General features: G+C 44.0%; 1 protein-coding gene and 1 pseudogene across 2 annotated transcripts in view; one reads left to right on the forward strand and one right to left on the reverse strand.

The window, feature by feature from the left end:
* Window positions 1-5,079: 5,079 nt before the first annotated feature.
* On the forward strand, window positions 5,080-5,888 carry LOC144890844 (ATP-dependent DNA helicase PIF1-like; annotated as a pseudogene).
* A 3,672-nt stretch (window positions 5,889-9,560) lies between these two features.
* INPP5F (inositol polyphosphate-5-phosphatase F) overlaps window positions 9,561-18,197 on the reverse strand; it is a 116,408-nt gene continuing 107,771 nt past the window's right edge. For both annotated transcript variants that reach the window (XM_068106129.2, XM_068106130.2), the window contains 4 exons: window positions 13,800-13,928; window positions 12,159-12,246; window positions 11,655-12,042; window positions 9,561-11,234 (listed from right to left, as the gene is read on the reverse strand). In XM_068106129.2, coding sequence (XP_067962230.1) covers window positions 10,638-11,234; window positions 11,655-12,042; window positions 12,159-12,246; window positions 13,800-13,928 — 1,202 coding nt within the window. In that variant the 3' untranslated portion in view covers window positions 9,561-10,637. The remainder of the gene's footprint in view (window positions 11,235-11,654; window positions 12,043-12,158; window positions 12,247-13,799; window positions 13,929-18,197) is intronic.

Consider the following 18,197-nt stretch of genomic DNA (forward strand, 5'->3'; position numbering starts at 1 on the left):
CTCTCTCTGCCATTTTCACCATGTCATACCCTAAGGTCATCTTCGATCTGCTTAGAAATCAGCCAACATCACTGCGTTACATAATAAATAGCCCCGAGTGGGCTGACTGTCATATGTTGAGGTTGTAGTTCTGACCCCTGCTGATTTGGGGAAAACCGCCTGGGGTCCCCACCCGCCCTGGGGTCACCACCCACCTCCCCCCCCCCCCCCCCCCCCCCCAAAATGTGATAAATCCAAAGACCGAGTGATCCTGCGGATCATTGACTAGAAGGGCTTTATTGGATTGCAGAGAAAAAAGGGCCGAGTAGGGATCTGAAGTTTGGGGGGGAGGGGGAAGTAATCCCTCCTGGGAGCCCCTATGATCCAAAATACGAGGGCCAGTCAATAAGTAACCTTAAAATGGCGATATAAATTGAGAATGTAATGTGTGTAGTTGTAGACGACATATGTTATGGGGAAGAGTCATGTTTTGCCTGTTTTAGATCCGGCAACATTGAGCATATGACAGCAGTCAAACAGTTCCAAGATGGCGGCTCCCTCAGAAACATGCACCAGGGAGGAGCAACGTTCTGTCATCCGTTTCTTGGAAAGTGAGGGTATGAATCCCAGTGAAATCAATCGCAGAATGAAGATGTAATATGGTGACGCATGTTTATCGTTGCAGCAGGTGTACTAGGACAGGAAGTTTAAAAGTGAAGTGTCCAGTGTGGCAGACGCTGCTCGCTCGGGTCGGCCTCACACAGCCGACACACCAGAAATGGTTGCTGGAGTTGAGCGAGTGCGAAGGGAAAACCGTCGCATTACGCTGGACAAAGTGGTCTCTGAATTGAACATTTGCCATGGTTCAGCACACCATATCATTCACAACGTGCTGGGGTTCAGCAAAGGATCTGCAAGGTGGGCGCCGAGACAACTTACACCCAAACTGAAAGAACGGCGAGTGGACGCATGTTAAGAACTTGTGCAACATTTCGAAACAGAAGGCGACGCTTTCTTGCAGCGCGTAGTGACTGGGGATGAAAGATGGGTCCACTACTTTCAGCCAGAAACAAAGAGGGCAAGCAAAGAGTGGCGCCATTCAACTTCACCGAAGCCCAAAAAATTCCGCACACAGCCGTCCACTGGAAAAGTGATGCTGATGCTCTTCTGGGATAGCCGAGGCCCACTTGTAGAGCATTACCAGCCCAGAGGGACCACAGTCACCAGTGCATCATATTGCGACCTCCTTAAAAATCATCTGAAACCAGCAATCAGATCAAAACGTCGTGGACTACTCACTACTGGTGTTTTGCTGTAGCATGACGATGCTCGGCCCCATACTGCCCGTGCTACAGCTGCAACAATCGAGGACCTGCAATTTGAGTGTCTTCCTCATCCACCCTACTCGCCAGACCTCACCTCTTCGGATTACCACATCTTTGGGCCACTTAAAGAGGAGCTTGGTGGAACCACTTTCCGATCCGACGAAGAGGTCTAATAGGCGGTGCACGAATGGCTACACAAGCAGCCAAAATATATATTGTTTCTGCAGGAATCCAGGCTTTAGTAAACTGCTGGAAAAAATGCATTGAACGCAATGGAGATAATGTTGAAAAATAACAGTTGTTACACAGATTCATGCAACAAACAAGTTGTGAAAAATACTTTAAGGTTACTTGTTGACTGCCTCTCATAGAAAAATCGAAGCCTGAGAGATTGTGTGGGCAGCTGTCTTGGATTAATGTGTCAAGTTTCAGAACAATCAGCCGGGTGGCAAAAACAGCAAAAAGTTAAACAACCGACAACTGGATGGACGGAGACACCCAGACATCATGATCCATTTTTTCTTCGAGGATCGAGACGAGATAACCTAAAAAGGTACAAAAACGGATCCCATCAACTACAGACCTATCAGCTTACTTGCAATTATCAGCAAGGCCATGGAATCCATCATCGCAGTTGACATAAAAACATTCATTTCCTCCAACAACCTCATCTCAGATCATCAATTTCGATTCAAACCAGGTCACTCCACCTTGGATATGCTGCTTCTACTCTCCCACCAATGGATGGAGGCCCTCAGTGTGGGACATGAGATATGGGGCGTCTCTCTAGACATATATCGAGCTTTCGAAAGTCTGGCATCCTGCCTTGCTCTCCAAACATGGCCTCTAAACCAGTGGCATAAGCTCGTTTCAAGAACTGGGGGAGAGGGTCCCTCTTTCCTGCTGGAAAGAGGCAGAAGAAAGTGATGCGTTTGAGCAAAAAATTGAAAGTGTGTCCAAAGTGGGCATGAATCATTCTTGTGACTTTCCCTGCAACACCACCACCATCTTCCTAATCATCAAACGTAAATAAACATCCCTGTTATGTATAGTGTAATTTATTTATTGTAATTGTTCTTAACCATTTACCATTTCCCCCCCCCCCCCCCCCCGATGTTCAGTCTGACCCCATTCACCTAACCCCATTTTTCCCAATGAAGCCAAGGTATACCTGCGAATTCTGTATTTAAGCGAAGTTCCGCAGGAACATAACCCTCACAAATATGGATGTCTTACTGCATGTATATATTGTTGTGGTAAAGGGTTCTCAGGGTTAATATTGTACTATATAGTTTAGAAATAGTTATTCCCTTAGTGCATGTGTTAGCACAAGAGCGAGGCAATTTAATTGTGATAGAGGAGTATGCGTCAATATTTGTATACAAAGCTATCGTCTTCCCTCCATAATTTTCGTGTGTAAAACCACTTCTCCCGAAACCCATTTTTAAATGTGTTATCCTCTATAAATCTGTCTTTTATGTCTTCCATAAGAAAGCCATCTTGCGGGACAGCGAAGGCGAAAGTAATACCCTTTGTCACCACCACCAGGTGGCGCTACACGGTACACATTTACATCGAAAATGTATGCTCCCCCTCCCGGCCCCCCACACTCCCACGTGATGCCACGGCCACATAGCCTATGTTACCCCCCACAAACGTTGTGCTTGTAAGCCAAGTTTGGAGTTTGTAACTTAAAATATGTGGCCGTGCATGAGGAACAAAGGTAGACAAACAGCCACCGAGAGACAATGGCATATATATATATATATATATATATATATATATATAGTTGCGGTTTTGAGAACCCACACAGGTAACATCATTAAAGGTTGCACCCCATAGATAGGCCACAAGCAACACGTAGGTCACCTTAGGACGTTAGTTATTTCATAGTATGTGTTTAGGATAAGGCCATATCCAATAGTTGCATCTGCGTTGTGTAAAACAAATAAGAGTAGGCCCCCGTCCATTTTGCAGCCTCCCTTCAATCGACGCCATTAAGCGCTATCCTGTCTGTACCCCATCACCCTCGCAGTTTGTTACGCTTCCTTTGCCAGCAGCGTTCGCTGCCGCTGGGCTTCCGCTCAAACCAGCCCAAAAGCCACTAGGTAAGGCCCAAAAAGGGGGCGGAGCGCAAGGGTGGGGGTGTGGCCACGTCAAGCAGCCATCAAGGCGGAGCCGGTAAGCCCTCACCAGCCAATCAGGGCTGAGGCGACATCACCTGACAGGGTGTGGCTGGACATTCCAGAGGGTTCGCTGGGCGTGGCAATATAACCCTTCGCGTGAGGCCCCCGCCTCAGTTATGAGGAAAGAGAGGGCTTGATCAGAGTTATGAGGAGGACCTGCGCTGAGAGAGATCCCGAAGTATCGAGTTGAGTTTTGTGTTACGGGAGAGACGTGTGCAGAGTTACAAGGAGGAGAGACACGCATGGTGACAAGCCTTACAAAGGACTGGCGCGCGGCACGCATTGCAGAGGACTGCAGCGTGCATTAGGACGTTGGTGAAGGGCGCTTGGGAACACCCTTGGGGAAGTGGCGCATTCGCTCATAGCAATACCGGGAGTGCGTATAAAGGCGCCGGTACAAGTATTACATCTATATATATAAAACACAGTTTGTGTGTGTGTGTGTAATGTTACCGATAGACTCCTAAACGGAGAGGCTCACGTGCTTGATATTTGGCATAGACATGGCCATTGAGCCTGGGAAGAACATGGCCTACCTAAAAATATTTGACGAGATCCATATTTTTTATTCATATTTACCTCAGCGCATTTCAGCGAGGAATATTGTACACGGAATCTGAGCCGGTGGCAGAGCAGCGTGCTGATTCGCTCAGAGCAATCACGTGACGTTCCATCCTTGCCGCCATAAACTCAGTTACGCGTTTGCACGTAATTCAGAGTGAAAAGCGATTGCGTTTTTTCACATTTCAGCGAGGAACATTGCCATTCACACCACATAAGTTTTTGTTTTTTTTCATCTTTATATCCATATTTTTTTTCAGCGAGGAATATTATACACGGAATCTGAGCCGGTGGCAGAGCAGCGTGCTGATTCGCTCAGAGCGATCACGTGATGTTCCATCCTTGCCGCCATAAACTCACAGTTACGCGTTCGCACGTAATTCAGAGCGAAAAGCGATTGCGTTTTTTCACATTTCAGCGAGGAACATTGCCATTCACACCACATAGGTTTTTTTTTTCTTTCATCTTTAGATCCATATTTTTTGCCATAACGTAGCACATTATGGCTCGCTCGAGCTCGAGTTAGCCAATCACCTGGGAGCATGAGGCCACATTGGCCACGCCCACGACACGACGCAGAGTTGCAATCTTGCGTTTGCGTCGTTTGTTACCACGCGTAAACGTAAAAGTGAAAAAAATTGAATTTGTCTACGAGTGAGTGACTGGAAGACTGACTGTGATAAAGGCAATGGCACCGAAGAAAAGAAATTTGTTGTGTTCAACCTCCCGAGCAAGGAAAATCGCTGATCGGAGACTCCATGAAACCGATGAAGATACTTTTCACCATCGACAAGCCAATCAAGAACGTGTCTCTAGATTCAGACAGCAAGAGACAGAAGATGAGACAGAGGCACGTCTAAACGCCAATCAACAACGTCTGGCGAGGGCCAGACAGCGAGAGACAGAAGATCCAGAAGAAGACAGAAGAAGAACGGAAGACAGAAGGCAGACAGAAGTCAGACAGAAGTCAGAGACAGAAGGCATCTCCACTATGGTCAAAAGTGACGAAGTTGAAACTCAGCACAAACATGCGTGTCACCCTTCATGGAGATGTAGCCGCAGGCGCCTTTTCAGCGAAGCTGTTACAGATCGGAAACGGAGATTTGGAGACATGCCCTGAAGATGGACTGGACATCGTACCATGTGGCAACAATGTCACCACGGCTGACGAACTCAAGGCGAACGTCTTCCCCAACATCCCCGCCAACTACCGAAATCACTCCTGGCTCTGTGAAAGGGCAATTCTAGCCCCAAAGAACGATGCAGTGGACAAAATCAATTTGGATCTTCTGCAGACTATTCCTGGGGATCTAAGAACTTACCGATCTGTCGACTCAATCCAAAACGACCACGAGACTGTCCATTACCCGGTAGAGTTCCTAAATTCGCTACAGCCTCCGGGTGTGCCTCCCCACATACTCCATCTCAAGGAAGGTGCTCCAATCATGCTCCTGAGAAATATCGATCCTCCAAAACTGTGCAACGGCACACGACTGGCTATCAAAAAGTTGATGCCTCACGTAATTGAGGCCAACATACTTACGGGAAACTATAGCGGGGAACAGGTCTTCATTCCGAGGATACCAATCATACCATCTGATCTGCCATTCGAGTTCAAAAGGCTCCAATTCCCCGTACGGCTCAGCTTTGCCATGACCATCAACAAGGCGCAAGGACAATCTCTCAAAGTGGTCGGACTGAACCTTGATTCCCGTGCTTCTCCCATGGCCAACTCTACGTAGGATGTAGTCGGGTAGGACAAGAGAACAATCTATACATCCTATCCGAACAAGGAAAGACAAATAACATTGTTTACAAGGAAGCACTGCGTAATTAACTACGTGTCTGGTGTGTTGTGATGATTGTGAGAATATCGATTCTGATTCTGATCTGATTTTTATGTGTATTTATGTGTATTTTATGTATTTATGTGTATAAAAAAAAACACACAAAAAAAGGCACGAAGGAAAATAGTTAATTACTCCGACACATTTAGCTGCGGTGATTGAAAAATCACGGGACAATTGTTGCGGTTTTGATGCTTTTTACTGCTGTTTTGATGGTTTTACATTGCTATTTTGATGCTTTTTCACTGCTGTTCTGATGCTTTTTCACAGCTGTTCTGATGCTTTTTTGCCATTTTTTTAAATATAAAAATCTCATGAAAATAAAATCCCCAAAAATCTCACAATGATGACATATAATTCACAGAAAACGTTGAAGCAACCGCATAATATTGTGGTGATGTTTAACTCTGAGTGAGAATAGTTCTAAATTTTAAAAACCATCTGATATTTGTGATTTATTTCAAACAAACTGTATTTCCCATCTACACGGCCATGTATTCCTATTAACGTTATGTAAAGTACATAAATTGTGTGGATTACATCATTTGTGGATGTGATCAATTGCCAGTAACCATCTATATCCCTCCCTTCCCCTTCCCTCCTCCTCCCTTTCCCCCCTCCCCCTACCCTTCCCCCTACCTCCTCCCCTTTCCCCTCCCCCTCCCTTTCCCCCCTACCCCTTCCCCTTCCCCCTCACCCATCCTCTCCCCTTCCCCCCCTCCCCATCCCCCATCTTCTCCCCTCCCCCCCTCTCCACCCCTCCCCCCCGTTACCCTCCCCTTCTCCCTCCCCCTCCCCCGCCCGGCAATGCCAGGTACTTCTGCTAGTATGCTATATAATCACCACTTACCAATCCCTCGATATATACTTGTCCGCCCCATGCCAACACCACGCGGAGAGCTGCCTGAGGTCTTCCACCATCTGCACGGTACGAGTCGGGGACCGGACGAGCTGTGGACCCTTGGACCCTCAACCCGACCATCTTCAAACCCCGTGTGAGTGAGCCTGAGAGCGAGTCTGAGAGTGAACGGGCCCGTGTCCAGGGATAAGTATAAGACTGTTTAAGGCTGCCCTGTGTACCTGCTTTTTCCTCTTCCCTGTACATTCTTTCTTTTCCTTCCTCTTCTTATTTGTACAAATTGTAATAAATCACCTGTTCTTCCTGGTTTCCTCTTAATCTGATCGTTTTAGTCATTTCCTCCATTGGGTAAACGCGGCACGATTATAACCGCTCCAATCGGGTTAGTTCCTGATAACAGCCCGAATCGCGGCTCGCTTCGCTCGGCATGTCCACTAACGCCGTGGTTCGGGCGGGAGTTATTTCCTCGTTTCCGGTCACGTTAGTACTTGGGTAATAGGACTAATTCGACCAACAACCCTATTTAACGCTGCCCGGGAAGGACGTTATAGCCCCCCGGGATCGCGTCGGCCAGTAAAAGGACAAGGGGATTAATCCCCCCTTGATAAGGGGGAGGCCGACGTTTTGGAGATCCACAACAATATATATATATATATGTACATATAGATATATTATACCAAAGGCACAATCAAATCTCTCACCCATAATTGGAGACAGCACCTAATCAGCTCTCACCTAATCAATTATCCTCAGCTGCTGCTCGGACTTATAATTAGTTACCCCTCTGCCCTTATAGCCATGAAAGCTGCATTAGCCAAACAAGAAAAGCTACACAAGGCAAACCCTTTGTCGTTTGAAACCCTTCCTGGGTTTCTCTGCAATTGCAGACATTTACAAGTAGCCTGCACATGAGAATCCAAAACTACACGTTCCCACCAACCACGGAACTGCTTTTATCATTTTTTGACGCGTTGTCAGTGAAAGCGTGGAAAAGCAAAGTGCACACCACTGAAGTTGCCAAACATATACCACATGCAATGCAGATAGCAGTCAACATACAAATATCAAAACACGTCCCACCCATAATTGGAGGGAACAACCAATCAGCTCAATCCATCAAGACTATTACCGATCACCAAATCAATTATTTCCAGCTGTGGCTCCGACTTTATAATTAGTTCTTCCCTACTAACCAACAACCCTCTGCCCTTCTTCTACCCAAGAAACCTGCTGAAGCAACCAAGAAAGGCCAGAGGTTTTGTTCTTCTGTGATTTATTGCAGTGCATAATTGTAAATAAACAAGGAATGGTACCAAGGAATGTGAAACCCAAACCATGGACTGCTTTCGGCTCCATAATACACACAGAGAAGCCATTGCCATTTCGCTTCGCTGTCTGGATGCCATGTCGTGATGCCAAAAAACGCAACCAAAACCATGGGCAAAATACACCTCGAATCTTGCACAGTAGTAATCGAATGACATGTTTCATTGAGGGATTATGTCTCACAAAACAAAGTGCATGTAGTGAAAATGGGAGTTGGGTGGGAGGTGGGTTGGGGCACACATAAAATCAGTTTAAAAAAATTAAAAGATACGCTGTTTGGTTTGTTACATCTTTCCTGGTTTGGATTGAACACACAAGATCGAGCTGAGCTGGAAATAAAATAGGAACGAATTTCCATGTACGAAGACTCCAAAACAGCACAGCAAAAACGAAAAAGGCACAAAAAAATATCCTGAACAGCATTAAACCACGCAGTTTGTCGTTAAAGGCTCGAAGAACCTGCAAAAAAGTTTGCAAATCAAAACTGCGGTTATTTGGAACAAAATGACTTTGGAAAACAAAAAACGTTCAGCGGTTGGTGCCATGTCATATGACATGGCACCAACCGCTGAACGTTTTTTGTTTTCCAAAGTCATTTTGTGCCGTTAAGTCATTTTGTGCCATATATGATATACATCTGCGAGGGGTTAATGTGAGTTGCATAGAGAAAAAACAAAAGGCAATATCCTATACACAACAGCCACAGTTTCCAACAAAATACTTACGATTTTGTAAAAGTACGAGGTTAAGAGGATACACATTTACTCATTCTGTGCTACAATTCGGCACCGTTAAGATTACCGGCGATTACGGGTAACATGATTACAATTGATAAATAATGTGCAGCACATCAGTAGTCCTTTGCATGTTACCAGAGAGCTCTTGCAAGGTGTGCAAGCTTAAAGGAGAAAAGGTGGTGCATGTTGATAGATACTACAGCACAAAATAATGGATATATGCAGATTTTATAATGTGAGGGACCTGATTGATCAATGATCAGAAACATGAGTATCGACATAAATATCTCAATGAAACTTGACAAAGATCAGTTGTGATCTGGGGAAAAGGGATCCGTGCAGTACTTTGTTGGATTTACCTTTAATCAGCTTGGAATCTTTTGGCAGCCAAATTGTGGAAAAACGTCTGAGAGCTTGAAGCGAGGTATCAACTCGAATCGCTGTATTTCAGATTAGTAAAGCTGTAAGGAATTTCACAATGGGACCAAAATGAAGTTGCACTGCATGGGCATGGGCATTGGCATGTACATAGCAACGTCAAAAATAAATAAAATCTACATTTGACCTTTAAAAAATTGTTATAACTTAACCACTTCTGAACAGTGTGTTGGACTCCAAGTTGAGGATGTTGTTACAATATCGAACACAGAACACATTTTTCAATGACTTTCATGTGCAAAATTAAACTTTTCATTGGAATGAGACCAATTTCAACAGCATCACAAGTTCCAGCCCTCCACTGCAGGTCAGTTTACATTTATTCTCATTATTCAGTGCTCTTGCAAACAGTACCTTTTCCGGTGGTGTATGTGTGAAACCTAAATATATAGACTTTGCATTTACCACGAGCGTACAACTGTAAACATGACATTTGGACATTCAGTACTTAAGACTGGCATGCCCCTAAAGTAAAAAAGAAACAAAAAAGAAAAACAAACTTAAATGAAGTAGAAACAAACAAAACTTAAATAAAACAGAGGATGTGAAAAAAGTCAAACAAATGCTGTTATATAATAAGCAAACTTTTTTTGTTCCTTGTAATAATATTACTAAACACACACTTTGATTTAAAGACTTTGTAACTAAAGATAGAAAAGTCTCAAAAAGTTGATCGTGTTGGAAATGTAAAAATGGCAACCAAATTTTATTAAACTCATCAGTTGCTCCCTTACCGAGGTCACTTTACATTAAACACTGCGGAAAATAAACCTTCTGCTGATGCAGCCAATTGATCAGTTTGTAGCACAACCTTCTAAAGATTCTCCAAAGTGAGGTTTTCATCTTGGGAAAAGGGATCCATGCAGCATTTTGTAGGATTTACCTTTAATCAGCTTGGAATCTAGGGAGCCAAATTGGAAGAACATCTGAGAGCTGGAATGTGAGGGTTAGGTGAGGAATGCTCTTAGGATCTCGCTCAAGTGATTTTTCTCTTAGGATGCAAATAATTGGAATGTGAGGGTTAGGTGAGGAAAGCGTTAAAGTTAAACGTTTCATCAGCTGGAAGCAACTCCCAAAGCTTCGATTAAAAAATTAAATAAAACAACACTATTAGTTCTTTGTAGTTCTGGAGTTGAAGCAAAGTTTAACGTTAAATACCTTGATGTTTCGCCAATAAATAACAACAATTAAGAAATTCACGACACATAGCATTATAGTTACAATAATTAGGATTGAGATACAAACGTGGTCTAAAATGGTAATATTCTCAAGATAACCCAAAAGCCGCTGGTTCCATTTCCTGGTGGTGCATGGAGTGTGCGAGTACAAAGTTATTGCCACAAAATGCATCTCGACGCTATCACCTCGCTGCCATTGCATTACACCTGGACAATGGATGTCTTACACTTGGAAATGAGATCCTCAAGTTCCTGCAAGCTTGTGGTTTCCTGCTGTGCTTCACTCTCTGGGCTTTGGCCTGGAAGTAGGCCCAGAGATGAAGGCATGTTTGCCATGGACACCACCGAGCTCTTGATTCTTGCAAACGGTGAGGCAGCACGTGAGCCACCATCTGAAGATGTCGCACGTGTCGATCCATCTGGTTCGCTATCTGCAGAGCCTGGGGTTTCTGCTGCAGATGCATTCTTTGGCACCTCCATAATATCAAGTCGAGAAGGCCTGGGCATCGAGTCTGTTGTCGAGCAGACAGTAGTTTTGTTTTCACTGCTCTCTAAAGAATATAGAGAATGATGTGGTGCATTTGCTCGTGGTTCTGGATCACTGCAGTCGGTGATGATGATACGAGAAGTGGTGCATGTCGGTGATGGAGGGCTTGTGTCAGGGGCTTCAACTGATCGATTTGATGGAGAACTCGAGGCAACAATGCCACAACTGGGAAGTACATAGTCGAGGACGTCTTTTTCACTGCACCTCCTCTCGTCATCAGACTTTGCTGCTGGAAGTTCGAAATAGTCATCCTGAGGGTGGCACAGGTTTCAGGAAGAGGATGAAAGAAACAAGACTGAACATCTGTCAATCCACATGAACATTTCAATCTGCATCAATCTGGGTTGAATAAGTATTTCCAAGCAAATTATCTTGCTCTTAGGAACAATAAGCTGGGTGACCCAACAAGATCGAGGTATATTGACTTTAGTAAAATATCAAGAAAATTGCTGCTTACAGCCGTAGCAAAAAAAGTAACTCGGGAGTGCAAAACAGCAATGATGGACCAATGGTCTAATTTTGTTGTTTAAAGAAGCAGAAGACATTTATGAAAAATATTTCTTGAAAATAAAGCAGCCAATAAACATTGACCAAACAAACAAATCTTTATACATTCTAACAAAATGTCAGAAACCATGCTTTAATATTTGCTTACCATTCAAACAACTTACCGCAAGCACAGACTCTGAGTCAGAAATGGAAATATCGCTGTCGCCATCTTGCTCCGCATCTTCACTGCCAAACACCTGACTGGCAGCAGATTCTGGCCGCAATAGGTTTGGGCTCCCAGATGGGCGACGGAAGGCACTTATGCGCCGGATGTTTGAACCAAGGTTGCCGAGATTCATTCCAGGTTTGGATTGGCGCATTTTCTCATTAAGGAAAGTGAACTTGCTGCGTACGTTCCGCTGCACGTTTACCAGGTACCTCTGGCTCTGCGCAAGACCTTGCCGAGCATCTGGCTCCTGTGGCAATGCATCCAGAGCACCAGCAGCCCAGCCACAGGACTGTTCCTTAGCAGATACCGTGATTATCTCCTCATGAGGCTTACTTTTCCGTCTGATGTCCATCACAGCAAAGGAAAGGAACACAGGACCAGAAAGATTGTGTCAGGTCGAAAAGAAAAGGTAATGCAATACATATTCCATTCCCAAAGCCCAAAGGCATGCACCTACTTCTCAAGCTTCCCTTCCATCATGCTGAGGCTCGTACCATTCTCTTCCTTCAGCATCGTAAAAATCTCAGCGATGCACTCAAGTGTATCTGATCAAATAGGGCATGAATTTTATTGGCAGGTTTGAAGAGGAAAAACAAAAAACAAACAAAAAAAACGAGATTTCTTGAAATTTCCGACAAAACCTATTGCAAAGACGACATTGTTGAAGTCCGATACATGATGTACTATAACGGCACTTGGTAGAGTGCATACCTGTACCTGGCTGAACAGTTTACATGTTGTATGCCATTGATATGCCGGATCTGGATTCCGACCTGAACCAAAATCTAACCGGCTTGTTCTTGTCACCGACCTAACTCATCCACCAAGTTTTGTCATAATCTGTCCACAACGTTTTGAAATATCATGCTATATATCGCGTTTGGCCCTATCTCTAAATCCTGAAGAATCACTAAGAATTGTTTTTAAATGTTCGTATCTGGATTCGGATCAATTCTTCCTTGTCACACACCCAAGCTATCTACCAGGTTTCGTCCAAAACCCTCCACAACCTTTTGAGATATTGTGCTATATATAGTTTTTTGCCCTCTCTCAAAGGGTCGAAGGTGAGGGTCACTTAAAACCATGAATTTTCATCCTGTCGAGTTGAAATTTGAACAAGATTTGCATATCAGATCACTGACTTGGTTAATTTAAAATAAGAAAAACAATCTATTTAGTCTTTTTGACATGTCAACAATGTCACCCACATTACAATCAAATTGGATTTTAAAATTTTATTACTGCCAATCTTCAGGATTTTTTTTTCAAGATATCAGGTTGAAGCTTACACCGCTTATTTGTACATATGTGTAGTATATGCGTAAAATCTGGTCAAATTTAGTCATAGGTCAAGTTCAAGGCCATCCAAAACATGTAAAACTCCCATTTAGACCACAGTTATAAAATGTATCAACCAAATTTGTTATGTATAACATTCCATCATGTAAAACACTTGATAGGTGAAATTTTCGAAATTGGCAAATTGCTGTTTCCAGGGCAACTATTGTTTATTTGCATTTCACAAGTATCGTGGCAAGCACGACATCCTTCTTTCTTGTTTTCTCACGTGTTTGTTTGTTTGTCATAACACACCACACAAAACAAGTCATGGCGAGATTGCTTTTTCTAGTTTTGTTCATGCATTTGTTACTCTCGGCAGAGGAGAGGGTATTTATTGCACTTGGGCCCGTTTGTGTGTTTGTTTTTCTGTCTGGACATAATATGCGAGCATAGACCACAAATCCACATGTGTAGCCAGGATTACACTTTTTTTTTTTTTAAACGAGTACCTCCATAAAGTATGTACAATTAGAATGCAAGTAAGTAGTAATACAATGTGAGCACGTCTATCAAGTAGGTACGACAAGAATAAGGGTCTTCACTCCAAAGGATGTACTAATAAAAATGTGAGTACCTCTACAAAGTATGTGTATTAAGCACGGGAGTGCATCTAACGTTTTATCACGCGAGTGCATCTAACGAACGTGAGTGCATCTAATAAAACGTTACCGAGTTGGTGACGTTTTATCAAATAAATGGCATTCGAATAAATATTCCACACAAAGAAAAATATTTCGGAGATTTATATAAAGCTTACCCTTTCCGTTATTCTCGCCAGTGCATGTGCCCACCCGCAGTGTGTGGAAATAGCCTGTGGCACCTCCAAACACAGAGTGCAAGCGCATGCACACAAACTTTGGCCTTCCAAATATGGTCGGTTCCGGGCCTACAAGGAGCCATGATGTGCAATGGAATAACATAAATCAGACACTGTGATAGACTTCAGATCACAGAAATAAGTAAGCGCCATAGAAACATCAAAAGCATACAAAATTCTGACACCATAGTTGTGAGCACTATCATGTTGAAAGTAACTTGATCTGAGTGAATGATAGGTTTCCAGTGCCACAGATTGGGTTATTAACGCCAGGCGATCGGAAATCCATTATAGTCATCTGCCTCTCATGTAATTTATGTTATGAATCAAAATTTTTGTCTTTTATAAAAAAATATCATCACTTTTGTAATGGGGTGTGTACTACACTGAGGAGTAACAGTGTCTAAAATAGCCATAATTTTGGCTTTTGGACCCAATGATCCCATTATTGTGTTCATCAGTACCATTCCGGGAATAAAAGATGTCCACCATTCCTACGAATTACAGTAAGCTCCAGGTGGAGCCCAATGTTCAGTAAAGTAGCATAACATCAACATGGGTTTAAATTTTCCAAGGTAGCCAAATGCGACTTAGCATATGTCTTTCAATACAGGTATGAAGGACGAGGGGAAAAAAAAAGAAAAAAAAAAAGTCATACAGTAAAGCGCTCAAGAACTGTGCGTTGGCCACATCCTCTCATCTTCCTCACCTTTCTCTAGGTGTGTCTGTCTCTTGCAAATGTCATCACAATTCACAAAAAAGGTTCCAAGTCTGTTCCATTCAACAATAGACCACGAAACCAGTCAACCTTTTCCCCATTATAAAGCGGAAAGATGGAATCTATAATTGTCGCAGAACTTTCGGCATTATCTCTTCTTCAATGGTCTAATCTCTGATCATCAGTTCAGCTTCCATACCGACTATTATACCATTGACATGTTGCTTCATTTAACCAAATGATGGATGGATGCACCACATCTTAAATGAGAGATCAGGGCCATCTCTCCAGCTTTCGATACCATCTCGTACCCAGCCTTACTTTCCAAGCTGTCTAATGGAAAACATCCCCACACACTCCCCCCCACTCTCTCCTTTAAATGGCCAACAGATTTTTCTCTATAATTGGAAAAAATTGTCTGCTTTTAATGGCACTCTGTCTCAAGATCTCCCTCTTGAAGCCGGTGTTCCACAAGAAAAGTGTTTTAAGACTGGCCTTGCACTTGGTATACATGTCCTTTATGTTCCCTGGATAATCCATATAATTTAGTGGATTAATCTACTCGACGCAGAGCAGTACAACACACCTCTGAGTCAGTCTGCTGCAGCATCCGCCTCTGCAGAACTGGAAAAAAGTAAGTTGTTGGTCAGCGACTTGGAACATGTCTTTCAATGTCGGAATAGCCAATGCTCTGCCTCTGCCCCTCCAGATGCAATGGCTTTCAACCACCCTCGCAAACTCCCCACCAGTCTACTTCTCCAGTCAACCGCAGGGAATGGGTGCAGTCCATGGAGCTCCTAATTTTCACAATCGGCCACAAGCACACAACCTGTCTTTGGCAGACCAAAGAGCCAAACTGGCCTCCAAGGCAAGCAGATGCCTGAGCAATCTTCAGAGTCAAGTCCATTTTTGTATAAGAACTTCATCTAAAGTATGGCTCCCTACTCTGCGATAGTGTTGTTATTTCCCATCTTGTTCTCCTGAAGGAAATAAAGTCCAGGGATCTCCATATTATCGGCATACAACAGAAGGAAGCCTAGTCTCAAGGTCTGTGTCTTGCCCACTACAGGAATGGTGGTGGACGCTGTTTTCTATCACCCACTTCTGACCTCGCACCTCCCACGGTCTTTTCTTTCTGTCCTTTCCCAGCCTGCCCTGGTCCCACGTATTCTTCCAGCATCTCACACCTGTTTACCCCCTCTCACACCCCAATTCCAAGATGAATGTTCACTTCAACCTTTTCATTCCACTCATCTCTCTTCTGTGGAAGACGCCATGCCCCTCCCTCCAACCTTTCAAGAGTGCTGCCCACATAAGTCACCTAATGCTCTCACCCATACCAACCCTTTCCATTTGATTACTCCCACTGACAGCCACTTCCTCCCCCTCCTCCCCAAACCAAACCACTTCCATTAAGCTACTAATCCGTTCAAATGTGATGTCTGTCTCCCTGTTCCTTTTGGATCATCTTTGAGTATTGTGAACTTATGCCCCCTGTCATTTAGCTCCTGCATAAACCTAGATTTCAGATGTCCAAAAAACAAAAACCAATTACTTCACCACCAAACTACCAATAAAAAAGAACAAAAAAAGATCTATTCAAATTGGTGGCATTTGAATAGGGTGAGAGTGGTCTGCCTTGGACCCCTTTTGAATTGCTGTATTTCATTCGACCTGTCATTAGACATTGATTAGTAGACTATTAACTACTCACTGGTCAGGATTGAATAGTCTACTACAATAAGAAGGAAATAAAACCAATGATAAATTTTTTTTTTACTGCAATGAGGAAAGTTTGTTTGCTACATTATTGCTTCATTATACCATAGTTATACTTTAAGCCTGGTATTGGCTTAGCGGTTAGGTTGCCGGGTTTGGGATCCTAGGATCCTGGGTTTGAATCCCAGTTGATTGCTGAATTAACACCAGGGGGGTTGACTCAGCCTGTCATCCTTCCGAGGTCGGCAAATTGAGTACCAGTTCACTGGGAATTCTCTGCGTGTCGCAAGAGGCGACCAACAGGGTTGGCGGCAGGAAGGGCATCCGGCCATAAAACAATGCTTCAAAAAGGGGATCACGGTGCCCAAAAAAGGCCAAGCCCCACTCTGTGGGGAAAATGGCCTCTAAAGGCGGTTCTATACTGTAGTTATACTTTCAATTTCAATGTTTATTTTGAGAGTTAAAGCTCATGTCACATACTTTTAGTGGCCATCTGCATTTTATACACAAATAGAAAGGAAGGGAGGGAAGTGTATAAAGAAAAGGGTATGGAGGAGGTTGAAGAATGGCAAAAAGGCAGAATAGGGGGGTTGGAGGAGAGGGAAGTGGAGGGGTCGGAGAAAAAGCAAAGGGGGTTGTGCAGGGATATAAGGATAAAGAGATTGCTTAATGGCAAGAGGGTCAAAGACTCGGGCATCGTCATTCTTTACAATCGATTCCAGATATTTACCATCCTTTCATTGTACATTATCTAGTCGTGGCCAAAAATATTGGCACCCTTGCACTTTTTTTTTTTTTTTTTTTGTATACAAGATCGAGGCTCGTGAAAGAGCGAACATTAATCACACAGGAAGACAAACAGACACACAAAACAAATAACATCGGGAGCAGTAGACAAGATGGGGAGAGAGGGGGAAGGACACAAACACAACATTTGAGAGCAGGGACCGAGAGACATGGAGACATCGAGAGAACTGTGGGAGGGAGAGGGCTTTGGGGGGGAGGCATGGGAAGGGGGGGGGGGGTGGGAGAGGTATAAAACATATGGATACTGCCAAGACTTCCAGGAAAGAAGTTGGAATTTCAAACAAGGTGGATCTGGGGTGAATTAGTGGGGGTAGAAAAGATCAAGGTTTTGGATGGGGGAAGATAAGAGATGGTGGTGAACAGCTGTTTTGAAGACCTGGAGGGAGGAGTGTGATTGAAGTGAGTGTGGGAGTTTGTTCCAGAGGCGGGAGAAAAGAGGAATAAAAGAGTGAAGGTGAGCAGAGAGCCGAGATTTCGGCAGTTTAACCATCAGAGGGTGGCTGGCAGATCTTGTGCGACCTGTAGGAATATTTGGGGGACAGAGCACAGAGAGAGCTGCGGGAGCAAGGCCGGAGAGGAGTCGGTAGAAGACAGAAAGACCACCTACCTGCCTGCGGTGAGTGAGTGAAAGGCCCTCAGAGATAGCTTCATCACGGGAGATTCCAATGATTCTGAAAGCTTTGGATTCAACAGCGTGAAGCCGAGCCAGGTGTGAGGCAGGAGCACCAGCCCATAGGGGAGAACAGTATTCCATTGAGCTGCGGATGAAAGCCTTGTATGGGGTGAGGAGCTCAGGTGTGCCTAGGAAGGACTTCGCACGACGGAGGATGCCCAGTCGGCGACTGGCTTTGGAGGCCAGCTTGGAAATGTGGTTTTCCCAAGAAAGATCATGGCAGATGGTGAGACCCAAAAGCTTGAGCGACAGAACTTCTTGGAGAGGATTGTTGAGAAAGTAGATGGGAGGGTTGTCCAGTCGATCTTTTCGGAGAGACATAGTAAGAGTGTGAGATTTGTCAGGATTGAAAGACATGTTCCACATGTTTGACCAGTCTGTGATTTTGTCGAGGTCTTCAGAGAGTGAGGAGGCTGCAGAT

This window comes from Myxine glutinosa, chromosome 2, assembly GCF_964187855.1.
Source record: "Myxine glutinosa chromosome 2, kmMyxGlut1.1, whole genome shotgun sequence".
In the NCBI taxonomy this organism is placed as follows: Eukaryota; Metazoa; Chordata; class Myxini; order Myxiniformes; family Myxinidae; genus Myxine; species Myxine glutinosa.